Source organism: Sitophilus oryzae, unplaced genomic scaffold (genome assembly GCF_002938485.1).
Source record: "Sitophilus oryzae breed Bouriz unplaced genomic scaffold, Soryzae_2.0 scaffold_1189_pilon_pilon, whole genome shotgun sequence".
Taxonomy (NCBI): domain Eukaryota; kingdom Metazoa; phylum Arthropoda; class Insecta; order Coleoptera; family Curculionidae; genus Sitophilus; species Sitophilus oryzae.
Window position 1 is genome coordinate 929,850 of NW_022145825.1, and position 27,826 is coordinate 957,675.

A 27,826-nucleotide genomic window follows, 5' to 3' on the forward strand; every position below is an offset into this window, starting at 1 on the left:
TAACTCAAATTTTCTTAAGCAAGAAAACGTATGTAACGTTTTAAGGGTGATGCCTCATTAACAAATATTTTTTGACCATTTTTTTAACAATTTCTTTTTGAGTTAACGTCTCTTTTTGTTGTTAGGAATAATTTGGACAAATCTCACTTTGTTTACGTTGATATCGAAGTATGATCTTCAGTTCTTCTTCCATATAAAGCCCTAATAGCCTTATTAGGGCTTTATAAGAGAGGCAAGAGGAGAGGCAAATGGCAGGCAAAATGCAGACACTGGCATGCAACTGCATCACAAGAGCAATAGGAACCTGCCCAACAGTAGCCAATGGATCCTAGATTCTAGACCTAACACCACAATATATTGTTATTAGTGGATATGCCAATAGGACAATGATTAGAATGGAGAATTGTCAGCTCAGTAGCTTGGAACCCCCTCAAAAGGAAAAGTTTACTACTCCAACTTCCATTAGATTATAATTCTACTGAAGAAACATGAATGCACCCTGTGTGATCTTATCCAAAGAGGACTCCGGATCGCCGAGAGATGGTGCAGGACTGTCGTGCTGAGCACCAACTCAGACAAAACTACGGTAATGCCATTCACCAGAAAGCAAAGTCTGAATAACTTGAAGAAAATCCATGTAGATGGAGAGGAAATACCGCCATCACAGGGAGTCAAATATCTGGGAATAACTACGGACAGTAAACTTCTCTGGAACAGACATATTAAGAACATTACCAGCAAAACTACAAAGGCTCTCATGATATGCAGAAGATTGGCGAGAAATAAATGGGGCTGCGCCCATAACATTTTACATTAACACTGGATGTATACCATGATAGTAAGATCTATGATTACCTATGGAGCAGTTGCTTGGTAGACAAAACTAGAGCAACATACAGCAAGGCAAAACCTGTGAAAAGTACAGAGACTGGCATGTATCTGCATCATAGGTGCCACGAGAACATGTCTAACAGCAGCAATGGAGGTTATAATAGACCTAACACCACTGCATATTGTATTCGGTAGTTATTCCAATGCGACAATGATTAGATTGGTCATTGACGGAAACAGTACTGCGATAATTTTCAGGTCAGGGGCTTGGAACACCCTCAAAAAGAAACTTCCACTTCTTCAACTCCCAGTGGATGACAGAGAATGTAAAATTTTAAGAAACACCTCACTGTAGTATTGAGTAATAAAAAGGACTGGAAGGAAGAAACGTTTGCTCAGCATGTAAACGCTATACCAAAACGTGGTATACTGATGCTTCTAAAACCCAAAGCAGGGACAAGGATAGAAGTATTTAGGCCGAAAACTAACTACTCCGAATCAATGGGCACCTACCGCAGCATCCATCAGGCAGACATCTACGCTATCTAAAGATGCGTACTATTTATCTTAGATAGGACTTATCGAAAACAGGAAATATCCATCTTATCCGATAGTCAAGCAGCACTAAACACGATCAACTCAGTAAGCATCAATTCGAAGTTGGTCAAAGAATGCCTAGAGAAGCTCAACAAATTAGGGAAAAAATAAAGTCCTCCTAGTCTGAGTGTCTGCCCAACAAACTAGGGATAGAAGGCAATGGAAAAGCAAATGATCTAGCTAGATCAGGAGCGAACACTCTACTAGCTGAACCAGAACCGTTCTATTTTTCAAGCGGCAACCAACTGAAAGCGGAATTGAATAACCTGGAAGACTCCATCCGTAACCTGGAATGGGCGTCCTCCAACGGTCTAAGACACTCAAAAAAGTTCCTCAGAACTTACGACCGAGAAAAATCAAAGATTTTCCTTGATTTAAGTAAAAACAATCTTTGGATTTGGACACTGACTCCTCAAGGAACAGCTCAGTTGATTGAAGCCAAGAAACAACCGCGAATGCAGCTTCTGTGAGAAAAAGAGGGAAGAACTAACCTCTGTAGAATCGTCTCAGATACTGGGTTTTATCAAAGCCCTGAGACTGAATGATGAGTTATAACTCAGGAAAGGGGGATACAATAGATCTATAAGGTCGCGGTGATTAACTTTTCCTTCCCCTAACCTAACCAAAATTGGACCCTGCAAGACCAAGACTGCGAGAGCAAGGGAAAGAAGACCAAGAATAATAATATAATGGTAAAAAGCGGAATACAGTCTAAGTAGTTATGCTAGTTGTAAATAATTTATCTGCTACAATATACGTCAAAAGTAAACTTCTTCATATGAATACATAAACTATTTTTATTTTCCTGACAAACTTTATTCCACCCGCTATCAAAGAACATACTTCAAACGCTTTCTTCCTTCCTCCCACAAATCCCCATAAAAATATACATCAACAGGTCAATAAATACCATAAACTCACCGATAATATCCCCGACCGATCGAGACACCTGCTGCTGAGGCCGGCGACGCCGTTCAGCCAACCCGGCCAGCTCTCCCGAACCGTTGCCGAACTTTCGAAACTTTCCACGTCGTTCCTGGATAGAGAGACGCAACGACGGAACAAATATGGCAACGCCGCGACACAGCTCCGTGTGTACGTCGGGATAGGCGAGAGAGCACTGGCCCGGCACAATTTTCCTATCGGGGAGGCTGTGTGTGTAGTCTGGACCTGGACCAACGACGCGCAGGCAGCGGTACGTGAGAGGGAGCGAGATGGACTTATGGGTTAAGGGAGTGTGTTGGAGGAAGAGGGGAGGACGTGGTGGAGGTAAAGTTTCCACGTCTGGACGGACGCACGGGACCGGCTGGAGGTGTAGGAAGAGGCCGGTGGAATTTATAGTTTTTGGTTGATAACGGGAAATTCGCGTTTGGTGCATATTAAGAAGCGGTTAAGAGTTGGCAAGTGAAGGAAAAATAAATACGGTAATCGCAAAACTTTTTTCGATGGACGTCATCTATCAGATCCAAATTGACACTAAAGTCTATAAACCTGACTAAATGAAATTTTGGCAAAAATGTTTATATTTGTTGTATAATTTAAGATACTGAGCAGCTCTTCATTTTACTTTATAGAGTAAATAATTGTAACATATACAGGGTTGCTCACCACATACGACACAGAGTATTGCAGCTAAACGATTAGTTTTTTACAAATTGTAAGTTTTGCGTTCGTTGAAGGACTATTAGAGCTACAATTTAAAAGTATTTTTACAAGATACAGAGTGTCCCAAAATAAGTAAACAATATTATAGTTGTATTTTTTTAAATGGAACACCCTGTATATTATTCTATTTTTAGATTCTACGATTGAAATAAAGGTAAACTTGATTAAGGTTTATCACACTTAGACCTTACCGTTTTTGAAATATTTTCAATTTTGTGAAATTGCAGTAAAAAACTCAAGGCTCCATTTCTCCAAGGGTATCAATGTTTTTAATACTAAATATTTACCGAAGATTATTTATTGACCAGATATTGTGTTGCAATAATAAAAATTATGCTACCTTATACAGAGTGTCCAGAAATTTATATTAAATAATTACTGGCTTCAAACGGCAATAACTTGTTTAATTTATATGGAACACTCTGTATATTTTACGAGAATCAGATGCACAATTTAATTGTCTACCAAATTGTATTATACCATTTTTTTCATATCTTTTCAGGTTTTTGTAGAAAATGCATTTTCTTATAATTTAGACCTCATTTATCACTATACCCATGGAATATTGACATTTTAGATTATTTTTAAAGATGTAACAAATTTTCAAAGAGTACAGATACTAATATTATTGGTATAGTTCGCTTATTCCATTAAAAAATAAAAAACTGTTTAAATATTTTTTGTTAAAGTACACCAATTAATATGATCCCAGTATTCAAATTACATTAATTGACTGTTCACGTTGATTAATAATAATTACTCCAAATACTGAAAAACTGAATTTTGTATGTCTATTAGACAGTGTGGTAAAAAACATCTTGTAAAAAAATTAAAAATATTTTATTTAATTTTTTGACGAATGCTTATTTATATGAACAGAGACGTTCATTTTTATTATTATATTGATTTCTAAGTCAAATCCACATTTATATACAATAATTTATTAATCAAAACAATTACGTATGTAATTAACTAATTTTTGGCCGGAAATAATGGTGGTATATTAAATTGGTATACTCTTCTACAAAGATTTAAATAGTATACTTTTCGGAAACAAATAGACTGGCAATATTATTATTTTTATTACCTGTACATTTTGTACATGATATGTTGCTTTAAAAAAATCTAAAATGTCAATATTCCATGGGTATAGTGATAAATGAAGTCTAAATTATAAGAAAATTCATTTTCTACGAAAACTTGAAGAGATAGGTATAAAATGGTATAATACAATTTGATAGAAAATTAAATCGTGCATCTGATTCCCGTTAAATATATAGGGTGTTCTATTTAAATTAAACAAGTTATTGCCGGTTAAAAATTAGTAATTATTTAACATAAATTTTTGGACACTCTGTATAAGGTAGTATAATTTTTATTATTCCAACACAATATCTGATCAATAAATAATCATCAGTAAATATTTAGTATTAACTTTGATACCCTTAGAGAAATGAAGTACCTATTAAATTTTTTACTGCAATTTCACAAAATAGATAATATTTCAAAAACGATAAGGTTTAAGTGTAATAAACCTTAATCAAATTTACCTTTATTTCAATCGTAGAATCTAAAAATAGAATAATATACAGGGTGTTCCATTAAAAAAAAATACAACTATAATATTTTTTACTTATTTGGGACACCCTGTATCTTGTAAAATTATTTTTAAATTGTAGCTCTAAAAGTCCTTCAACGAGCCCAAAACTTACAATTTGTAAAAATCTAATCGTTTAGCTACGTTGTATGTGGTTAACAACACTGTATTTTATTTAGGTTAAAGCTGCAAAAATTAGTTTAAAGCGATTTTTATTATCGCCATATTGGTCACATTGCGCCGCGATCAGCAGCGTTGTCGTTTATTATTTAACAATTATCATGTCAGTTATTATTTAATTAATTTATTATTATAATTATTTAATTCTCGTTATGCCTATTTTCACAGTCTATTTTTAAAAATTGAACTTTTAAGCACAAACAGTTCTTTTCAGAACTTAATTTTCTAGCTTTTGTATTCCATTTATTGATATTGTGTGTTGAAAATATGCCAAAGCATTTAAACAGTCGAAGCAAAGAGCTTGTAGCTTTCCTGATAAACTATTTTGCCAAATAATACACAGCTCGGAATATCTAGTACCAGAAATCAACAGAAGAATTAAGTTAGCATGGAGTACTTATGAAAGAAACTCAATCATATTAAAATCTAGAATGCCACTTTATCTAAAGAAGAAAACATTCGACCAATGTGTACTACCAGTCACGACCTATGCATGCGAAACCTGGACACTTAAAACGGACATTATAAGGAAACTGCAGGTCACACAAGGCTCAATCGAACCAAATTTGCTGGGAATAATCATAAGGAACCGGAGCGTAAGAGAATAAAGTGGGTACGACAAAAGACCCAAGTAATAGTTGTCATCCACAGAGTCAAATTACTCAAGTGGCAATGGGCAGTACACCTGGCAAGAAAGATGGACAACAGATGGACCACAAAAATTATAGCATGGTACCCACGAGGAATTAAGAGACCTAGAAGAAGACCGAACCTGAGACGGCACCATAATATTTATGAAATTAGCAGGGATAATTTGGGCCCGTGTCAAAGCCAACAAAACGGCCCAACTACAAAGAGAGTATCTAAATATGTGAGGGAGGCTACACCATATTTAGAAATGGTTTAATAAGCTGTAACGTTTTTAGTTCGTTACATGTCTTTGATTATGATATATGATGTCTGGGCACAACCCTGTTATTGTTTGGCACAACCCTGTTATTGTTTGACACAACCCTGGTATCGCTCTGTGGGAGCGCGCGCTGTCAACATCGCTTCTGTCAATTCTCTGTGATCTAACTTCACTTTTGGTTGGACCGTTTGGCCTCTTAGACGCCATTAGTCCCAGTGTTGAGAAATGGTGGTCATTTAAATCTGGCTGTATTATCTGAATCAGCTGCCATTCGAAGCTACAGGTAAAGCTGAGTTATTTTCCTTTTAGATTCGATATTATTAGTGAATATTTTTAGGGTAGAGTTACGGATGTCCCAACTTGTATTTGTATTTGGCTGGCACGTTGGCGTCCCTTTGCTTTTGTCCTCCAGAATGTCATTTGGAAGAAAGGACAGATTGTTTATTATTTATTGAGCCCTCGGAAGTATTTCGAGGTAGGTTCATTTTGTTTATTAGACGGTGTTTGATTTTAAACAAGAGTTTCGTGTTCTTAGGGTCTTACGGACGGACATTGTCTTACGGACAAGTGTCCAAGGTATGGACTATTTTTCAAGGTCCTAGTAGTGTTCTCTTGTGCCACTATCTTATGGACGGATGTCCCATGGACAAGTGTCCCCAGTAGGATTGATTTGTCTTACACATAGAGTGCCCCAGCGTGGATGTGGCTTGAGCCCCGTGCTGCTTCACCCCCATTTCTAAGCCTGGATCGCCGACAGACAGTACAGAGATGCTAGACCTCCTCGCGCTGCTACTGTTTGAAGCAGGGTTACATAAAAGAACAGCTAAGTGTATATTTAAGTTCTAGTTTTGCATTTAACATCTAAAATGTTTTCAGTCTTAAACAGTAACGTACATTTTAAACAATAGCGTACAGACTATATTTAGTGGTTAGATTATTAAGGATATTTATGTCGATGCAGTAGTAAAAGTGTGATTTAGATTTTAGATTTCATAATATCACGCATTGTAATAGTATTACTTTCTATAGACATTATTATTACGCTATACTAACAGATGAATAACGAGATAGATTCTAGAATCTACAGGTTGCAACACATCTGATTTAACACCGTATAAATTTAACAATTTAAATAAAGTAATGCTACTTTTCCTATATTTTCTATAACGTTACACGCATTGTATTTTCTTTATAGTCTTTTCATAGAACGTATTTAATATTATTTACATATATAGTTTTACTCAACAAGTAACCACTATAATAATTATATTAATTGTACAATGCTATTTACCATCAGAATTCATCACGAATAAATATAGTCATTAGTTTTAAGTATTATACAACTGTGTTTTCTTTCTCTGTACATGCCTGGCGCCCAATATCTATATATCTTTTGTTTATTATTATTGATTAATTTTCTCTCTAGTGAAATACCTTATCCACGACTGCTCTCCGATGAAAAGCTGCCGTTCGCAGTGGTAGTTGTTTAAAAAAAAAACGCTACAAAGCTGAAGATTATGATGAGGATGATGATGACGATTTAAGAGATATGTAGAGATATTCTGTATTTCTATACAATTTATAAATTTTGAGATCTCAATTGTCATTTCTACATGTTATTTAGATAATATATTCGAAGCTTTTCTCCAAAAATCTTTCATTGATCTAAATAATAACTCCTGTTTGAGTCATGTGATACTAATGGATACTTTACTCACACTCATATTCTAACATTATGTGAGACTTTTTAACAAATTAAATTAATTAAAACAAATTAAAACAAATTAAATTAAAATTAAATTAGATTAAAACTTAGAAAAGGTGAAACATAGATTATTTAATTATAACAACTACTTGTAAATTTATTGAGAGATTATATTTTTGTAATATGTCACCTTACTTTGACGTTTACTTTACAAACATAATTGCATCAGTTAATCCTATCAGTTTTAGATGCTTATTAAGCTTACAATGCCCTCTACAGTAGACCTACTACAGCTTTGACAGTTTTCTGTCTTTGCTTATCAGGTCTGTCGTAAGTTTTGGCAAATAAATGAACTTTTACGTCTCTCTCTGCTTTGGTGAGTTTCTCCACAATTCTCATCATCACCATTGTCACTACTCACTGATGAGTATTTGACACGTATCAGAAGATGGTTTTTTTTTCTTCACAATAAGGGGCCGTCCTCTGCCGGAAACACTGCGACCTGTGAGGCCTATTGTGTTTGTCCCCTTTCTATATCTGCACCCATTCTCCTATCCCTGTGCCCTACACTTATGCAGGTCCTTGATAGGATAGGAGCATAGTTCCTCCGGTTCTAGCCTAGCTTTCCCAAATAAAAAGTGTCGCTTGCGATCCAGAGTCTCGCAGTGACATATTATGTGCTCCGGTGTTTCAGGATCTTTATCGCAGAGTCTGCAGCAAAGACTTCCTTGATACAGGTTGAGCTTGTTCAGATAACACTTGACAGCCATATGTCCTGTCAAGAGGCCTGTTGTAATCCGCAATTTCTTCCTGCTAAGCTTAGCACTTCTTTTGCGGTTTTAGAGCTAGGCCCTTGGATAAAAGCCTTGGTGTGCCTGTGCCCCTGTATGTTTCTCCAGTGGACATTCTGCTTTTCCCTGATCCAGAGTTTTAGTGCACTACGGGCCATACATTTGGGTATTCCCAGTATTGGCTCTGGACCAAGATAAGATGGTTACGCAAGGCTCTTTCTTTCATGAGCTTTCCTGTGACTGAAAAGTCCGATACGTGATGTTATCTCTCTTTCGCACATCGGTCATACAAAAATCTCATTATTTTGTTGTCTGTTTCCCTTTTGATTGTCGTTGTTAACTGAGGTTATACAATTCTTCTCCATTGCATTCTGCATTCTTATTCCCTTTAAGTTTTCATGGAAAATATCTTTGTATCTCTTGAGTTAGCGGTAATCTTACCGTAAAGAGGGAATTTCTAGAGATTTGTTTTTTTCTAGAAATTTGTTGGCCTCCCATTGCTTTGTGATCATTCTTGTGACTGCTTTTAACATAATTGATGCGGAATTGAACGCTGTGGTAATCTTAAATTTGTTCTATTTATAAATCATTATTAAATCATCATCAATAATAGAGAAGAAATTTTAAATGTTATTGCCATTTTATCTATACAGAAATTGTCTCATTGACATGGCATTTGATATAGTAATATCGCAGTATATACGATCGGCATTTCGAGACAATTATTATTGTTTTCCGGACAATCGTCTGTCATAAATTGTCGACGACGATGGCACCCGCAAAAACGGCACCCGCCAAAGATACAGAAACAATTTATTTGACAGCAGCGGCAGTCCCACATTACGCCGTGAACCAGTGTTCCGGAGCTTAGTTCTTCTCAGAAGTGAGGTAGGAAGGGACGGAAGCACACAGGCGAATTTTCTCAAAAACATGGCCAAAATCACTAAAACGAATCATAATGTTAACTCTAATATATGAGCTTAGTTAGGTTTTAAGTTTAGTATGTTTTTTCAGAAATTTCTACCGAGAAAAATCAAAGATTCTCTTTAATTAAGTTACGAACAATCTCCGGATTGTTAAGAGTTGTCTCCTCAACGAACACTTCACTAGATTGAAGCTAAGAAACAACGGCGAATGCAGACTCTGTGAGAAAAATTGGGAAACACTAGAACATCTCATCACTGAGTGATATCGGAGATGGAGAACTAGTCTCTGTAAAACCATCTGAGATAATGGCTTTTATCAAAGCCTTGGGACTGTATGATGAGTTATAACTTAAGACAGGAGAGATACAGAATAAATCTGTTAGGACGCGGTGATTAACCCCTTTTCCATAGTAAACTGAATAGGAGAGGGGTTCTACGTTTTAGTGTGGGGGCAAAGCAAGTCAAAAGTCAATTTCAAAATGTGCTTTATCATCTCAAGTAGCATTTTTAGACACAAAATCGAAACAAAATCTCTGCTGAGAATCATTGCAAAACAGTTTCGTCACATTTTTGATACATATGTTTCGTAACATAAGTCGCTTTTTGTTTCGAAGCATTTTACCAAAATATGGCTTCGCTACATTAGCTATAACAATAAATATCTTAGTGTCACAAATTTTTCGAAACTTTTAAGACGCAGATGTGGCTCACATTTACAAAGATTTCGTACCCGTTTTGTGCCTGAAAAGTTTCCATAATTTAATTTATGTTCTATCAAATATGTGAACATAACCTTACTTCATTGTTTGGATTTTGTTCTGCAGCTTTTGCATTTAAGCATTCTTCAAGTTTTTAGGGTACTATAATTAAAATAGCAGAAGGAAAGACATACGCTGAGTACAAATACAAATATTTTTCTTATGCGATTTTATAATTATCTATTATACGCATCACAGAGCTGATTTGTTTTAGGAATAAATTTAATAACAGCCACTACCAATTCCCAACTGGATACCGAAGAAAAATGTTACCAACAAACGTTTTTTTCTCTCTTTTTCACAATGGAATACATGTTTTTATGTTTTAATTATATTATAGTAGGTAGATAAACATGTTTTAATTATTTTTCCCAGAAGTTTTGATTGGCGTTGTTGACAAGGTGGCTGTTCGAAAATTCTACACAGATAGCGCTAAATCGAAACATTTTGGAAACAAAGTTTCCATTTTTTATTGTCGAGTTTCTCTCTTTTTAGACACAAATATAATATAATGTAGATGATTTGTGTTCGACTCCATGTCAATTTTATAAAATAATGAATTAAAATTCCGCCATGTTGGATAGTGATAGCGTTTTTAACAAAAAATATATGTTTTTATCGCCTGTTGAGCTTTTATACTCGTAAGAGCGGTTTCTACTTACACTGATTGATATATTTCAAACAAAATATGTTATAGCGACAAATGATATATAGAAGGGACATTAAAAGTATGAAAGTACATTATTAAATTAAACGACGAATTTGCTTTTGCCAGGTATTTTTTGTGCGAGAAAACCTAAAAACAAAGATTTTAAGACAAACAAATTTTGAGGAAGGTTGACATTGTTGATGGTTGTTTCCGTTTTGAAATCCACAAACAGACATAGAGTATTTTAGATTGGTATTCTCTTTTTTCACATTTAGGAACAGTAGCTGCTGAAAACGGCAAAATCTTGGACACAAATTGCAGAAAACGTTTCGAAACATTTACATCAGATATTATCACTGATTTTTGTACGTCAATATTAGATACAATACACATATATTCAAATATTTTTTTTATCTATGTTGTAGATTGTTCATTGTATAGGATAAAGGAAGTTAATCACCGCAAACTTATAGATCTATAGTGTCCCCCTTTCTTGAGATACAATTTGGTTTATAACACCTTTTTTTACATTTATACTGTGATTAGATGTGAAATTTAAGTATCTACCTCTTGTTTATCTAAAGTTTATATGATAGGGCAAAAATAATAAGTTCAGACAACATTTCACTAAACAGAGATATAAACTACATAAAAAATACGTTAATAAAAAACGACTATCCACCATATTTTACTGACAAAACATTAAACGAAATACAAACCCCAAATCATATACAATGATAATAATACACAATATATACAACTTACAATTCCATACATACGAGGCGTTTCGGAAAAAATAAAAAGGATAGGAAAACAATATAACATATGAACATCATTCAAAACACAAAATACACTTAGATCCATTTTATCACATACTAAACCAATGAATACAGAACAACAAACAAAAAATGTAATATACCAAATATCATGTGAATGCGTTAAATTTAACATTGGTGAAACATCTAGACCCTTAAATGTCCGAATTAAAGAACATAAAAATTATTTAAAAAAGGGAGATTTTCACAAATGTAAGATTTGTCAGCATTTATGGGACACAGGGCACAGAATAAATTTTAATAACGCCAAAATTATAATGAAAGAAGCGATAGCCTTTAAAAGAAAAGTAAAAGAAGCTTTTTTAATACAATCTAATAAATATAAATGTTTTGTTCATGCATCTGTAGATGTTAGTAATGTATGGCAGTCGCTTTTTTGATTTTTAAGAACATAACATAAATAAACATAACATACGTAAAAATTAAAAATAATCATACAGAAAGTTTGGGGTTTTTTGGTTTTGCGTTTAACGCAGAAGTGTTTACATAAAATAACTATTTTATTTTGTAGATTTTCTTGCAGTGGCGAAATACCAATGTAGGATCTTTTTGCAATTATTATGGAACAAATGGTTGTTGTCTTGGCGCTCTCAGTGAGGAGCTATTTTGGAATTTCCCAATTTTCCCCAGACAATCTACATTCGCCGTAGTTTCTTAGATCTACTGAGGTGTTCATTGAGGAGACAGTGTCCTGTTAAAAACCCCTTGTCAATCCGAAGATTGTTCTTACTTAAATCTAAGAAAATCCTGTTTTTTTTCGGTCATAAGACCTGAGAGTTTTGGCTATAACGTTTGAAAAATTCGCCAGTGTGTGTCTGTACTGAGAGCGACGCCACCGACGGCGACGCCGGCGTCGGCAGGCGTCGCTGGTGCAGCGACCTTTGACCTAGAGACTGCACCGGGCCGCCAAACGCAGCAGCCGACTCTAGAAAGCCGTGGAGATGACGCGCTGGCTGGATTTGACGAGGTTATGGTGCGCCACTCGAAAACCTCCTGATCCATTTACCCATATCTTTCTATGACAGCATGCATAATATATAAGATTTCACTTAATTTCACTTACGAAACATTTAACTCTGTTTTATATAATCTGTCATGCTGAAACTGGGAATATAAACATCTGTTTTTGATGTTTTATCTCAGTTAAAAAGATAGATAAGATACTATAATGTTAAAAACGAGTTAAGATTTAGTGATGGGAAAAACCGATTAATTTCAATAATCGAGTACTCGAGTTTCAAGCGATTGCAATAATCGAGTGATCGCTCGAGCGAAATATCACTCGTATTTAAAAATACGGGTTTTCATCCGTCGCTTGTTCTAAGTACTCGTTAACGCCAAGCGTCAAGCAGTAAGTTGCATGCGCTGTGATGAATGACAAGTAGCAAGCGGCGAGCGATTCGCTTGATCGCTTGATTTAGTTTATTTCAAAGCATTGTCGATGTTGGTCGTAAAATTTTGTCCCTCCTTTTCATATAAAGCACACATAATAAAGAAAGATAGCAATAAAGACGTACGTCCTGCCATGGTCCTGCTAATGGTTTCAAAATTGTTATTCTGAGTTGCTCTACGGGAACGCGGTCCCACTCTTTACCATGAGATTTGCCAGTCTCTTTTTATTTGTTTATCTATGGTCGTCTCCTACAAATAGGAGTCATATTGATATCAAAATCAAATTTCTCATGTCAAAAAACTTCCAGACACCAACTTTCATCCAAATTTTGACATTATTTCAGAAATTATTTGGAAAAAATCAAAATAAAAATGAAATTTCTACACCCTGTATCTAAGCATTTTAAGACATACTTTTATACAAACTTTTTTACTTATTTTTATCAGCATAATATGCTGCAAAAGTTTCCGGAATACAGTTTGGACCACCTTCCAAGAGAGCCTTCTCCCAACTCTAGATCATTCAATAGATAAACAAAAAAAAACACCAAAACACCAATTTCTAAAATTTATTTATATTCACAATTTATACAAAACACAAAATATGTTGTAGGTTTTTTAAACTATACGTTACTTCTTTTTCTGTACACGAAAAGTATATTAAGGCATTTTAATTATTTTAAATTAAATGATTTTAATACTATACATTATCACAGAACTCGTTAAGTTTAAAATGTAATGTAACTATACATGCTTATAAGCAAATATAGTTTTTTTTCTTATTTTTCAGAAGTTACATTTTCGTTGGATTAAAGCTGTGTGCAAAAAGAAAAACAAGTTTTTCACGAAAATTAAATTGAATTTTAAGCCTGATAAATCTGCGTCTAAACGCTGGACGAGGTAAAAAGCAGATTATCCGTGATAAGATAACGACGTGACATTAATTGTCGTAGATCAAAAAGCACGATCTATAAAAGGATTAAAAAGAAAAAGTAGAACAGTAAAAAGTTTAGCGATATACAGGAGTTAGAGAAAGTAACTTCCTTGGGTCACTAGAGATTTATTTTTAAGCAGTATTTCGCAGTATTTTCTAAGAATAGTAGATGAACCAGATGAAAAGAAATTTTTAATATACACTGCAATGTGCAGGAATATATAGGGTGTCCCAAATTCATCTATCTATTGAAACAATCAAAGTTGTATCTAAAATAAACCCTAAAAATCTTGGAAACCCCTGTATATTGGTGAATATAGATCTTTCCATAAATATTACGGATTTGCTTTTAGATTCTTAGTCATAATATTAGGTATAATTATTGTCAATAAATTAGGAATACTTCTGGCGAGTAGTTCAATGTCCCCTAAAAACAAATCTAAGTTTTCTGCTTATCCAGCTGCCGGTTTGTAATTTTGACTCTGCCGAAACGTCTTCTTTGTATTTTCTCCATTCATACGTTCTTCTTGCTCCCGTAGGTGCCCAGGTTTTCGTAGAAAAGGTTTTTCTGATCATCTGGAATAGTTAATTTTTAAAATTTATTTCTAACCGAATAATCAAAATTAGGATAGCTCTATAGTGGAGTGCCCGGAGACTTTTACCTCGGAATTCAATTACTGTGAATGTAATATTGTGAAACCTTTTGTATTGTGTTTTATAGATAAAATACTAAAATCTTCGCCTATTTTTTTCGTTGCTTTTAATCTTTTATTTTAGTAATTTTAGTAAGTTCTTAGTTATTTCCTTTTTAATTTTTCGATTTTTAAAGTTTTTTTCTAAGTAAATTTATTGATATAAATGAATCTAATGCATAACCTATACCTATTCTGCTTATATTCTAATCATTGAAATTTTAATTGAAATATAATTATACAGGGTGGCGCGTCAGATACGACGCGGTTTTTGCAAGGAGAACAATAGTTTGTATTGGAGTGAATTTTTGTGAGTTTACGTAAGTCAATTTAAGGCATATTCTAAAATTATATAGAGTTCTACAGGGTACCCCAAAAAAAGTTACACATCAAAGTTTTGTTTTTTTTTTTGTAATGAAACACCCTCTAATATTAATTGATTTTCGGCTTCTAGGATAAAAAAAAGGCGAGTTTCATTAGAATAGTATATAATATATGACTAAAATGTATAGTTTTTGAAATACATTCACCGGCATTTTAAAGTTTAATATATTTTGTTCTAGTGGGCCGATTTTGATCATTTTTTAAGCAGTATGTAGTCAAATTATTTGACTTTTTAGTATCTCTTTCCAAATTAAAAATGAAACTCCCCATCTGTTAATTATACGAGGGAAAACAAAATGTTGATATTTTTGTTAAAAATCATTTTATCATCTAGATACATCCTTTCTCGATAGTTTGTTTTTTGGTTCATCTCATTAGCTTTATTTTTGTTGGAGATATTCGCTTTTGAAGAACATACTAACATTTTTTCGTAATTTTTATATTAAGACCATGCCTTTGCTTTTGGGTCCTAGTCAAAAGATCTAGTAAGTTCTGGTCCCAAAACAGGCCTTCTTGACATAAGATTTGCTTCATTTAGTCTTCTTCTTATAGTGCGTTGGTTAATATGTACGTTCCTTATGTGCAATTCGTTATAAATTTGAAAACCTGGCAAACGGTGGTTTCTTAGCGATAAACTTACAATAAAGCTTGATTTTCATGCATCCGTTATACGTTGATACGATGGTTCGACGGCGATCTGATTGGTTATAACGTTTTCGCGCCACTTTTCATCCGTAAATATTTTACTTCAGCCCGTCAACGGACCCGTTCATACGATAACGGACGTTTTGACACTTTTTTGACAAATTTAATCTAACCTTCATAAAAATTAAAGTAAAATAGCAAAATCGTTATGGAAACAAAAATATAAAATAACACTAACGTATATCCGACAAACGGAGGCATGAACATGCTTAGGAAGGAGCATAATGCTATCCATGCATTCATGCATGGTGGGCGGAAAAAGCACCATAAAAGCACTCTAGGGTGGGGATCCTTGACAGTTCTGTTTGACGATTCATTTGACACATTTGAATTTGATTTGAAGTCTTGTGGATTTGTCAGTCTTTACGGAGCTTATTTTATGTTATTTATTATTTATTCTACTACTAATAGTTGTATAAAGGTAGTAAATCTAGATGGAAATTGTGGCAGAACTTAAATTAACAGTGACGCTATCGGGATTTATCGAAAGACCCTAAAATAGTTGGTTGTGTAGCGTGCGGTAGATCTCGGCAAAAATTGAGTGAAATAATGGAACAACTTTTCGCTAGTAAGTGACTATATAATATACATACGTGTAGTAAACCGATCATTTATGAAATTCACTTAAATTAACTAACGAACCAAAAATTAACTTCAAACCAAACCAAACCAAACCAAACCAAACTAAATTATATATTTTTCTTGCATTTTAGCTTTTATTTATTACTTGTCAAAGATTAGATGTCAAAGAATTTAGATACGTTAATTTGACTTACCTGCTTCAGTAGCGTATCGGATGTTTGTGTTAATAAATACTTATTATAACTTATCTATATTTACTAGAATTATATATTTTTATAACAATTTTAATAACTACCAACATTTATTCACACCGTAAAATAAAACAACAAATTATTGAGTCTACCCCACGTCTACCCTACATCATAGTTTCACATTTTTTAAATAAAATTAGAACGACACTGATAAACCGGAATTTAAGTCGGCCATATTTGAGACCCATCGCGGTATACCTAAGATTTTTGATATGCTCCTTCCTTAGTCTTCTTATTCAAAGTGAACATGCAATAAATTTAAAAACTGCGTTATTTTCTAACCAATCAAAGTCTTCAAATTCTACTAATAAAATTAATATCGTATCAACGTATCGTCGGACAACGGATGCATGAAAATCAAGCTTAAGTCGATCGTCTCGATTAGAAGTTCTCATACGAAGGTTTCTGCACGTCTAGATACTCAGTATACTCTATTATGGTATTAAGGTGTTTTTGGAACCGGAATTTTATAGCAAATTCACTGAACTAAACAGTTTGGAGTGAAAATCTCAAATACTAAGTAATAAATACTAATAAGTAAAAGCAACGAATTTAAATGAGTAAACTTTGTAATATATCTTATTAACAAGACGTTAAGTTTATAAGAATTCGTTCACAGTAAATGAATTGCGAGGTTTGTATCCCATAAGGCCTTAAAGCACTCCACTACTATTTTAATTATTTTAGATCACTTAATAAAAAGTAAATACTTAGAATTGTCTAACGTAGCCAGAGACACCCTGTATTCTATACCCTATATTCTAATAACATTCTTACCTTTCCACATGGATATTCTCTGTTGGCCCACAAGTAATACGACAGCCAAAATATGGCTTGCAAAATACCTATTCCAAGAATGGACCATCCAAAAGCTGAAAAAATTATTTTTTACATTAATCTCAAAATATTTTTCGCCTTATTTCTTGAAATTCGTACCTAAAATACCAGTAGGGTATTCCAGTCCATGGATACCATAAGTAAGAGTGGGTAGTGAATACAGGAAGTAGATGAAAATCACTATGAGAAGAACTGGCATTATTATGCCCCAGCATACTCTGAAATAGACGTTTACTTTTTTGCCTGTCATGAATTCCACGTCTGTGCAGAAGTTTTCTAGTCCTAAAAATTCGACTCATTTGTAATTTTATTGTTAAATAGTGATGGAAAATCGTTTACCATAAAGGTACAAAACTGCACATACTTCAAATATTACAAAAACGAATATAATGAAGGTTCCTCCAAAGTGGTCTACTAGATCTAACATGTATTGTCCACCCTAAAATATACCATGATCTATTAAAAATCAATATATGTATTAAAAAAAAATTAGTCTATTGTATGGATATTTTTTAATTTAATGGTATAATTGAATTTTTCTTATATTGCATCTTTGACTGTCATTTATTGTTTTGTTGTTTAAGTTAAATCAGATAACTCTTTGTAGTAATAAAGTTCTATAAAATGGGATTTTTATCTAAATAGTTTTATTTTATATTTTTCTTGCAACAGACAGTTTCAAAATCACACCATATTTAGTCATCAATTCCTAGATTTAATGTTTTTTTAAATTAAAATTTAGAAAATATTAAATCAATATATTCTCGGTAGGTAGATATCAAATCATAAAATAAAATCTAATTATTGTCTCTGACATCACGACATGCCATTTTCAAACCTTCTTTGTTGCACTTATGAAACGTTAAATAGGTTTGTCTTTTCCGAGGATCTTACTTTGCGTTCATGCGCATTAAAAGTTGCACGTATTTCCCAATTTTATACGGTTTAGAAAGTACAGCTGGTTCCAAAAAAAATGAATACGACTTTTTACACATTTTTTCGAATATTTGGACAGTGTATATTTAATGTGTCAAGTATTTTGACATGTTAAGGTTCTTTTAAGGTTATTGTGACATTGTATAAAACAACTTTGCTTTTGACAAAGTGGCAAAAAAAATTTTCAGGACGTCAGCATGACATGAGTAGAGAAATTGAGGACGGTATCATAGAATATACTGCCCGAAATAATAAAAATATGTTTTAAATCGTATTCAATTTTATTGGAACCAGCTGTACCTTTGAGGAAGGAGCATAATGCTATCCATGTATTCATGCATGGTGGGTGGAAAAAGGACTCTAGGGTGGGGATCCTTGACAGTTCTGTTTGACGATTCATTTGAATTTGATTTGAAATTTTGTGGACTTGTCAGTTTTTACGGAGCTTATTTTATGTTATTTATTATTTATTCTCCTACTGATAGTTGTATAAAGGTAGTAAATCTAAATGGAAATTGTGGCAGAACTTAAATTAACAGTGACACTATCACGATTTCTCGAAAAAGACTCTAAAATAGTTGGTTGTGTAGCGTGCGGTAGATGTCGGCAAAAATCGAGTGAAATAATGGAACAACTTTTAGCTAGTAAGTGACTATATAATACACATAAGTATAATAATATAAATATAATATACATAAGCATAATATGTAGTAAACCGATCATTTACGAAATTCACTTAAATTAACTAATTATATATTTTTTCTTGCATTTTTGCTTTTATTTACTACTTGTCAAAGAATTTAGATACGTCAATTTGACTTACCTGCTTCAGTAGCGTATCGGATGTTTGTGTTAATAAATAATTATTAAAACTTATCTATTTTTATTATAATAATATTTTTTTATAACAAATTTAATAACTACCAACATTTATTCACAACGTAAAATAAAAAAAAATTATTGAGTCTACCCCACGTCTACCCTACATCATAGTTTTACATTTTTTAAATAAAATTAGAACGGCACTGATAAACCGGAATTTAAGTCGGCCATATTTGAGCCCCATCGCGGTGGACCTGAGATTTTTGATATGCTCCTTCCTTAGAAAGTACAAATATACATTGTTATGGAAACCAACTTTTCATTGTCATCATATTGTCATAATCTTGTCATAATCATATGTCATACTCTTATTTCCATTTTGTAGTGTAACAACGCTTCTTTTTTACCTTTTTTTATTTTAAAAATTGTATTAATTACTCTTTTATCGACAGCTTTTATATAGCCAAGGATGCAAGTGACTTCAGTGAGAAGTTAATTTTAAGCTTGTGCTATATATTATATATTTCTATTTTCTTTTGTTGGACTTTCTAAATACTCGTAAAAATGACTAGAAAGTGTTTGGTGTGTTCAAATTCTAATATAAAGGTCCCTGAATTATCTTTTCATAGGCAAGTAAAGTATTCAACTGTTCTTTTATTTATATTAAGCAACATGCATACTTTCTGGTTAGATTTTCAAAGAATATTGATATTCGTACGGAGTGGCTAAATGTATTTTTCATATAATTTAATATTTGTGACGGTAAACATTCAATTTATTGTTCAAATATATGCATTTTACAAATCAAATTTTTAAAAGTAATCTTCAAATTTGGCGCCTGGACGAGAGGCCCTCGACGAGGATAGAAAGAGTAGAATTTGGTAGAAGCAACGCATGTGCAACAAAAAAAGAAGATAAATGGAAGTTGTTGATATGTTTGCGACAGTTTCCATAGTAAAATTTATTGACATTTCATGCTGACAATACTGTCAATTATTAATAACAAAATCGTTACTTACAGGTGTGACATACATCAAACCAATCAGGAACATCGATATTGCGGTGCCAGCAGATATCATCCAAGCCTTGAAGTTTGGGAAAGCGTCCTGTATGACGGTATTGGCACAAGATTGCAACGCTGCCAAACTTCCTATACCCAACACGAACAGCATGAAGAAGAACAGAATAGCAAATAACTAGAAAAATATATTTTAAATCATTTTGAAAATATATTGTTTTGGTTTAGCTTACCCAAGGTACCACATTGAATTTAGCTATGGCGTCAGGATATGATATGAATGCCAATCCAGTGCCACCTCCGGATATAACTTCTGACGGATGACGGTTCATTTCGTATGCCAGGTTGCCAAGTATACCGAAAATTGTCGATCCAGAAAGCAAGGAGGTGAAGGTATCCAGTGTTGTCACTACCAAAGCATCTCTAAAAGATTAATAGTAATTTAGATGGTTATTCTTGAATATTTACTGAAAAAAAAACGGCTAAAAATCTGTTTTTAACTAACAACATTTTGCTTCTACTATTCATGATGGCAGGCTTAATTTTTATAATTTTTTGAGGCATATAGAAGTTACGTAATAATATACCTTACCTATTGATGTTATGACTAAAAGCATTAAATGATGAAAACATAATGATCGAACCAAATCCAACATTTAGAGAGAAGAAACATTGTGTTACTGCAGCATACCAGACCTATAAGAGAATATAAATTAAATTAACAGAGACAAAGTATATAATATTGAATTTGATTTAGAAAAAATAGTGTCATTTAAAACTGTAAATTTTGTCCAACGAGCTAGAGAAGATTTTGACAGATCATATTCAACAAATGACAGAAAATACAATTTAATTCTGAATTAAAATGGCAGACACAACTGTGACTGTCGTAGATCCTCTCTTTGGACAGACTCTACAGGGTGTCCCAGAAATAAGTGCAAGTATTTTATGGGGTGGCAGATCTCGATAAAAGAAACATATTTTCTCTTCATCGTTTTTTAAATAAGTCCAAAATAACGGAGTTATTTAACTTTGAAAATTAAAAAAAAAATGATTTTTTGCTAACATTTTGAGAACCACTGGACCTTTTCTGGATTTTCTTTCTTGTAAATTTAATCTAATATCTATATTGCCATATTATCAAGAAATTATGTTTTTTAACTAAAATTCAAAAAAAAAAAAAATTCAAAAAATTTCGAATTTTCAATTTTTTTTTCGTGAAAAAAAAGTCATAGGCGTGTTTCTGGGGTTGAACTATACTACCAGTTAAAATACTTGGACGTATTATATTATAATTATATCCTATTTTTGTTTATATTATAATTTTTTTTCAACAAAACATTAGTACAGAGAAAATGTACAAAAAGAAATTCAAAATAACAATATAGATAACATTTATAGAATTAATTTATTGTACTTTAATCATGTTTGTGATATTTATAACACAATATAACTTTCAAAAACATTGTCTTTATTTTTGCAGGATTAAGCAATATAAATTGAACTTGGTGAATTACGATATTTTTTTTTATTTTCTGCCAATATTTCATTGAACAAAGCATTTAAAAATTAAAAATGTTATTTTATTTAAAACAATAAATGATAATAATTTTATTTAAAAGTAAAGTAAAGATTTCAGTTAACGTCCCCTTTTTACTGCCAGGGCTAATCTGGACGGGGTCTACCTTGTTTAGGCGGAATCCGAACCGCGGTCCTCGGCCATATCATGGTCAATAGCCTACCGACTTGGCAAGTGTCTAAATCGACTCTTACTCACGAGATATCCGATCTCATCCGGTCTCGAACCGGCGGTTTGCCGGCGGCGTGAATGAGCAGTGTGTGTCAATAGATTTTACACTTTTGCCTTCTTTGGACAACAGCACGATACAGAGTATCGAACCGGTCACCCGTGCACCCACTAGTATCGCCTTACGTCGTTTAACTTCGGTGTTCTAATGGGAACCGGTGTTTCGACGTAGCTGGGTCGTTGCCAATAATTTTTTTTAGTATAGACTAATTTAGTATAAGATAAAGGCTGTACTTAAACTGCTGTTAAATGGTCGCTTACTAAAATGCCGTTAATAGGTATGACGTCGTTGATGTGACGCACTTGACGGCTTTATGAAATATACGAATTTTATAAGGACTAGCCAACGCTATCCACCCCACCAAATAACCAACTTAACCAACGCAACTAACCTCGGCACTGATAAAAAAATATAAAAAACAAATAAAAATTAGTAAAAACCAACCAACCCCACCAAATAACCAACTAACCAAAGAATTAACACCCTCCAAATAACCACGCTAACCAACCCGCCAAATAACTAAACCAATCCAACCAAAAAGATTGAAACCAATGCAATAAGATCACGCTATAAGCAAAAAAAAATATATATAAAAAAGTCTTGGTCGGCGTGAGATTTGAACCACGGACCATTCGCTCACGAAGCGATACCCTCAGCCGCGAAGCCGCAGGTGCTCTTGCAAAATGTTTATAGCTAGGCATTACTTTCCGCCGACATGAATGACGTCACAATATCTATTAACGGCATTTTAGTAGGCTACCGTTTAACGGCTGTTTAAGTACAGCGGAAGATAAATAATTTATTGAATTTTTAGATTCAACAATGTGCGATAGCAAATATGTGAGGCAAACTGAATTAGGGAAACATTGTTTGTAGAAATCAACCCATTGTCGCTAAACTGTTAAACATTAAGCAAAAACCAGACTTACCGACGCATCAGACAGTTTGTTCCAGTCAGTTTCTATGAAATAATACATGCCATCACCAGCTCCCTCTAAGGTCGAAGCTCGAATTAAAAGGGTGATCATGACGACGTAAGGAAACAAAGCTAGAAAGTAGGATGCTTTTCCGGAACTCTTCACACCTCGAATCGATACGAAGAAGGTTACCAACCAGGAAGCCAGGAGACACAGGGTGAGCCTCCAGTCAGGAAGACCAATACCGTCATCTATGTTGTCTTTTTGTCGAAGAACTTCTCTCCTGAAAAGTTGAATTAATGTTTCCTTGAATGTAGATAGTAATTCAGTATTGATACTTAAAGAAGTTTTCTTCCATTCTCAGTTTCTATCAAATAAATTAAAAAAATACGGAGGGTACAAACATAGGAGGTAAAATATTTTTTCCAAATAGTAGATACCGAGATATGAATTTTTCTTTCTAATAATAAGGAACATATAAAAAACTGAAAGGCGGAGGACCTTTCTATTAGAATTAAGAGCTCATACTTGGAGTGATTTTTTTTGAAAAAAATAGTCGATTTTTTTGACCCACCCTAGTGAATATGTCAATGATGTTATCATTTTCGTTTTCATCACTGAATTGGATTCAAATAATTAAACAACCGCTACGATATATTATACCGTATGATCGAATAAAAAAGGCGTCCAGTTGGCTTGGAAATGACGATCAATGACATTTCCCATATAAATTTATACACAGGGTGGCCCATCGAGAGCGTTCCGCAAAATATGAAGGATTGAAATTTGAAAAGTTTATTTAAACATTTATCAGAGTAAATGATAAGGATAAATTCATTCGACCAATTTCCTGTTTTTTCTTATTATTTCTAGAGGTTTACGCATTTTTTCACTTGTCACAAGGTTGAACGATCAGGTACGGTCTCAATATCGTTAAACTGATCTACAATAGAATTTCCAAAAATACCAGCCCGCGACGATCAAAATCGTCTTCGTTTAGTTCTTGTACCAACTGAATTTTGTACGGGTGAAACTTGTGTTTTTTTAATATCGTTTGGACACTTGTACGATTCACGCCGGTCGCGGTCTCATTGGCTAATTTTCATGTACTCAGCGTACTATCAATGGCAACTTGGCCCAATACGAATACCTCCATAGCTTCATTTACTACAGCATTTTCCCTCTGCCTCTTTTTATTCGTAACGGAACCAGTTTCGTGAAATTTTGCTACTAAATCGCGAACAATTTTGCCATAACGGTGTTTGTCAGAATGGCGTTCATTGAATATCTGCACAGACCGATTGCCACATTCATTATTTTTAAAATAAAGTTCGATTATATCCACTTTTTCTGCAAGTGAGTACACCATAATTGTTAAAAAATTTAACGATATTGAGAAGAACTTAAACGCACAAGTCACAGAACAGCTATCTAGCAACTTCTTCTTCTTAGTGTGCCGTATTCATTTAATGAATGTTGGCGACAATTCTGGCAAATTCGTCTCGATCTTGGGCGACTCTAAAGAGTGAATGGGCATCGAGACCAGTCCAGTCTCTGATGTTCTTAAGCCAAGAATACTTCTTTCTTCCGATGCCACGTTTTCCTTCAATCTTCCCCTCCATAATCAGTTTCAGGAATTGATATTTGGTGTTTCTAAATATGTGGCCCAAGTAAGCTGTTTTCCGTTTTTTAACTATTTGAAGCAACATTCTTTCCGTTCCCATACGTCGCAGAACTTCGTCATTTCTCACGCGATCAGTCCAAGGAATCCTGAGCAATCTTCGAAATATCCACATCTCAAAGGCCTCTAGTCGGTTCATAGTTTTTGCCTTGAGGGTCCAGGTCTCCACGCCATATAGTAGTACTGAGTATACGTAGCCTTTTACAAAACGGTAACGTAGGCATAGACTCAGGCTTTGGTTACTCAACAGAGTTCTCATGTTCGTGAATATTGCTCGGGCTTGTTCGATCCTGCTTCGAATCTCCGTGTCTGGATCTAGGTCTTCGGTAATCTAGCAACTACCGCACCTAATCGTTCAACTTGTGGCAAGTGAAAAAATGCGTAAACATCTAGAAATAATAAAAAAAAACAGCAAATTGGTCGAAAGAATTTATGCTTATCATTTACTCTGATAAATGTTTAAATAAACTTTTCAAATTTCAATCCTTCATATTTTCTCAATGACTCGACCGATTTTCAAAAACGAAGCGGGGAAATATAGAGAATAGAAAGCTGTTTTCATTGCGGTGCCACTTGACCCCCCTTCCCATTTAAAAAAAGTTGGGAGATGACACCCCCGCTTAGAGGGTTTTTGCAATCATTTTTGGGGCAAAAGTTGTCCCCCTCACAAACAAAATTGACGTGTTTTTGGATTTTCTGAAAAAAAGAAATTACCCTGGCCGTTATGCCTTGCGGAACGTTTTCGATGGGCCACCCTATACAAAATGACAGCGATCTTCATTTCATAGCCATCGCTGACGCCGTTTTTATTCGATCATACGGTAGTATCGCCCGTCAGTGCTAGTTAATTCTACGTAAAATTAGCTATCGCAAAAAATATTTTAAGTAAACTGTTTGAAAGAAAAATTCAGAAAAGTTGTTTTTTACCTGAAATATAACTCCGAAGAGCTGATGGCTTCCGCACCGCTCTCATTTGAGACTTCTCTTGCTGATATGCACGTTCTGTTTATCTCTGCCGCATACTCATTCCAAGCAGGGTCGCATTGGGTCCACGGTAGTTCGCTCGTGAATGAAGAAGCCAGATAAAATAATGTGATGGCCATCAAGCAGCAGTAGTAAGTAGCCACGCAAACTGAACCAATCAGTTGTCCAAAACCAATAACTAGAAAAACATTGAAAATTATATTTTAATGTTTATATTTATTGACAGACTTATATAGAAACTCTCGTCAATATATACAAAGAAGTCAAAGCAAGAGTAATGATATACAGGGTGAGTTTCCTACGATGTTCTCTATGGGTTGATAAAGATAAAAGTTGTAGATCACATCTCTAATGAGTTTGTGTTCTCCGTTTTTTTTTCTAAAGCCTGTCATTTTTGACATATGACACAAACATAATATGTTTTTTTAAATGGAAACAATAGTTGGCCATGACTTCATAAAAAAACGCCATTTTTTAAACTTTTCAGCGATAGAAGCTATAATATATTTTTTTTCGAAAAATTACTGAGTTATAGCCAATTCTTATCTTTGTTGACTAATTTTACTTAGTTAGCCATGGAAACAAGTTCAATCGTCGTTGTTCTCAGAAATGTGAGACTGGCACATCCAAACTTTGTAAATTAAAATAAACAAAAATTGTAAATATGATTCTTTCAAATGAAGAAAATCGCGTAGGATTATTGGTTCAGCTTTTCTTGACCATACATTTTCAAGGATACGTTGACCGATGAACGTTACTTACGGTTTTTAGAAAAGTTAAATTTTGATACTCGCTCATCAATAGAGTGGTTCCAACATGACTTTCATTATGACTCCCCCTCATAATAAAAGAAATGTTAAAATTTATTTATATCATAATTATGCAAACTCAGGGATAGGAAGAGGTGGACCAATTGCATGGGCCTCCTCGATCACCTGACCTATCCATTTTAGATTTTTTTATGCGGTATGATTAACCAACAAGGTTTAGAAAAGAACTTATGAATTAAGAGAGGCACTCGAAGAGGCGGTACGGGAGAAGTTTATTAAAGTCGACCGGCCGTTGTGTGGGAAAAGTTTGCAATTCAGTTTTAAAAAGATGCATTATATGTTCTCAAAACAATGGCGGTTTTTTTTAAACATTTGTTTTTTGAACAATTCATAACTTAAAATGTATGTAGTGATATTAGTTTTTTTAAGTTTTAATTTGTGTAATGTAAATTGTAAACAACCGTTGAAATTACTCAAGAATTGGCTATAACTCAGTAATTTTTCAAAAAAAAAAAACATATTATAGCTTATATCGTTGAAAAGCTTAAAAATGGCACTTTTTATAAAGTCATGGCCAACTATGGTTTCCCTTTAAAAAAACATATGTTTGTGTCATATGTCAAAAATGACAGACTATAGAAAAAATCGGAGAACACAAACTCATTAGGAATGTGATTATCTACAACTTTTATCTGAAAACTTTTTGTTTAAAATAGATTGTAATGGAATTAGGGAGAATTTTTAAAATAGCCGAAATTTGCTTTTTTTTCGAAATATCTAGTAAGCCATGAACTATTTCAAAAATCTGAAAGGCGCATATTTATGACCCCACAAAACTGCAATTCTTTCCCCATTTAACCGACTCTCTATCTTCAGTAGTTTTCGGGATACCCATAGAGAACATCGTAGGAAACTGATCCTGTATAAAACAATCCCAAAGCAAAAGACAAAAGAGTACGACAGGGAGACGCGATATCCCTAAAGCTGTTTATATCAACACTAGAAGAAATCTTCCGTCAACTGGACTGGACTAACAAAGGATTAAAAATAGATGGAGAATATCATAACCATCTAATAGTTTTGATTGATCATGATATTAGGAAATTAGCTAGGATAACTTGGGCGCGCATTGTCAACAATAGGCAACAATAGACCCAACTACAAAGAGAGTATCTAAATACTTGAAAGAAGCTCCATCATAATTGGAAATTGTTGAATAAGCTGAAGATGATAACTATGAATGTTTATATTCTATTAAAATAAATAAAAGTCTAAATATTTTACATTTCAAGACCGGTGATAGTCTTTCGTACATCTTGACGTTGCCTCTGCTGGAGAACTGTCCGAGTGCCATTTCCATATAGTACAGCGGTCTGCCTATAACTGTCAAAACTATGATGTAAGGAATGAGGAAGGCTCCACCTCCATTTTCTTTTGCGGTGAACGGAAACCTCCAGATATTTCCCAGGCCCACTGACATGGCGATGCAGGACATGAGGAACTCCAAACCGTGACCCCATTGTGCTCTATTTTCTGCATTGTCGTCATCTGGAGGAATTTCGGCCTGTAATAATAATAAAGATAAATCTTGAAAGTATTTCTGTAATTATGACCAAAAAAGTCTCATTAATGGTCCAATCATTGACCCAGAATGCTTGTCAAGCTTGC

At 33.9% G+C, this 27,826-nt stretch overlaps 1 protein-coding gene across 1 annotated transcript in view; it reads right to left on the reverse strand.

Annotated features, from left to right (window-relative positions):
• Positions 1-13,928: 13,928 nt before the first annotated feature.
• Positions 13,929-27,826, reverse strand: part of LOC115891667 (sodium-dependent nutrient amino acid transporter 1-like) — a 28,439-nt gene continuing 14,541 nt past the window's right edge. The window contains exons 4-13 of the mRNA XM_030912213.1: positions 27,443-27,722; positions 25,332-25,566; positions 22,736-23,006; positions 20,591-20,694; positions 20,232-20,421; positions 20,000-20,176; positions 17,562-17,661; positions 17,322-17,504; positions 17,163-17,257; positions 13,929-14,347 (exon numbers count right to left, since the gene is read on the reverse strand). Of these exons, the coding sequence (XP_030768073.1) occupies positions 14,189-14,347; positions 17,163-17,257; positions 17,322-17,504; positions 17,562-17,661; positions 20,000-20,176; positions 20,232-20,421; positions 20,591-20,694; positions 22,736-23,006; positions 25,332-25,566; positions 27,443-27,722 (1,794 nt within the window). The 3' untranslated portion in view covers positions 13,929-14,188. The remainder of the gene's footprint in view (positions 14,348-17,162; positions 17,258-17,321; positions 17,505-17,561; positions 17,662-19,999; positions 20,177-20,231; positions 20,422-20,590; positions 20,695-22,735; positions 23,007-25,331; positions 25,567-27,442; positions 27,723-27,826) is intronic.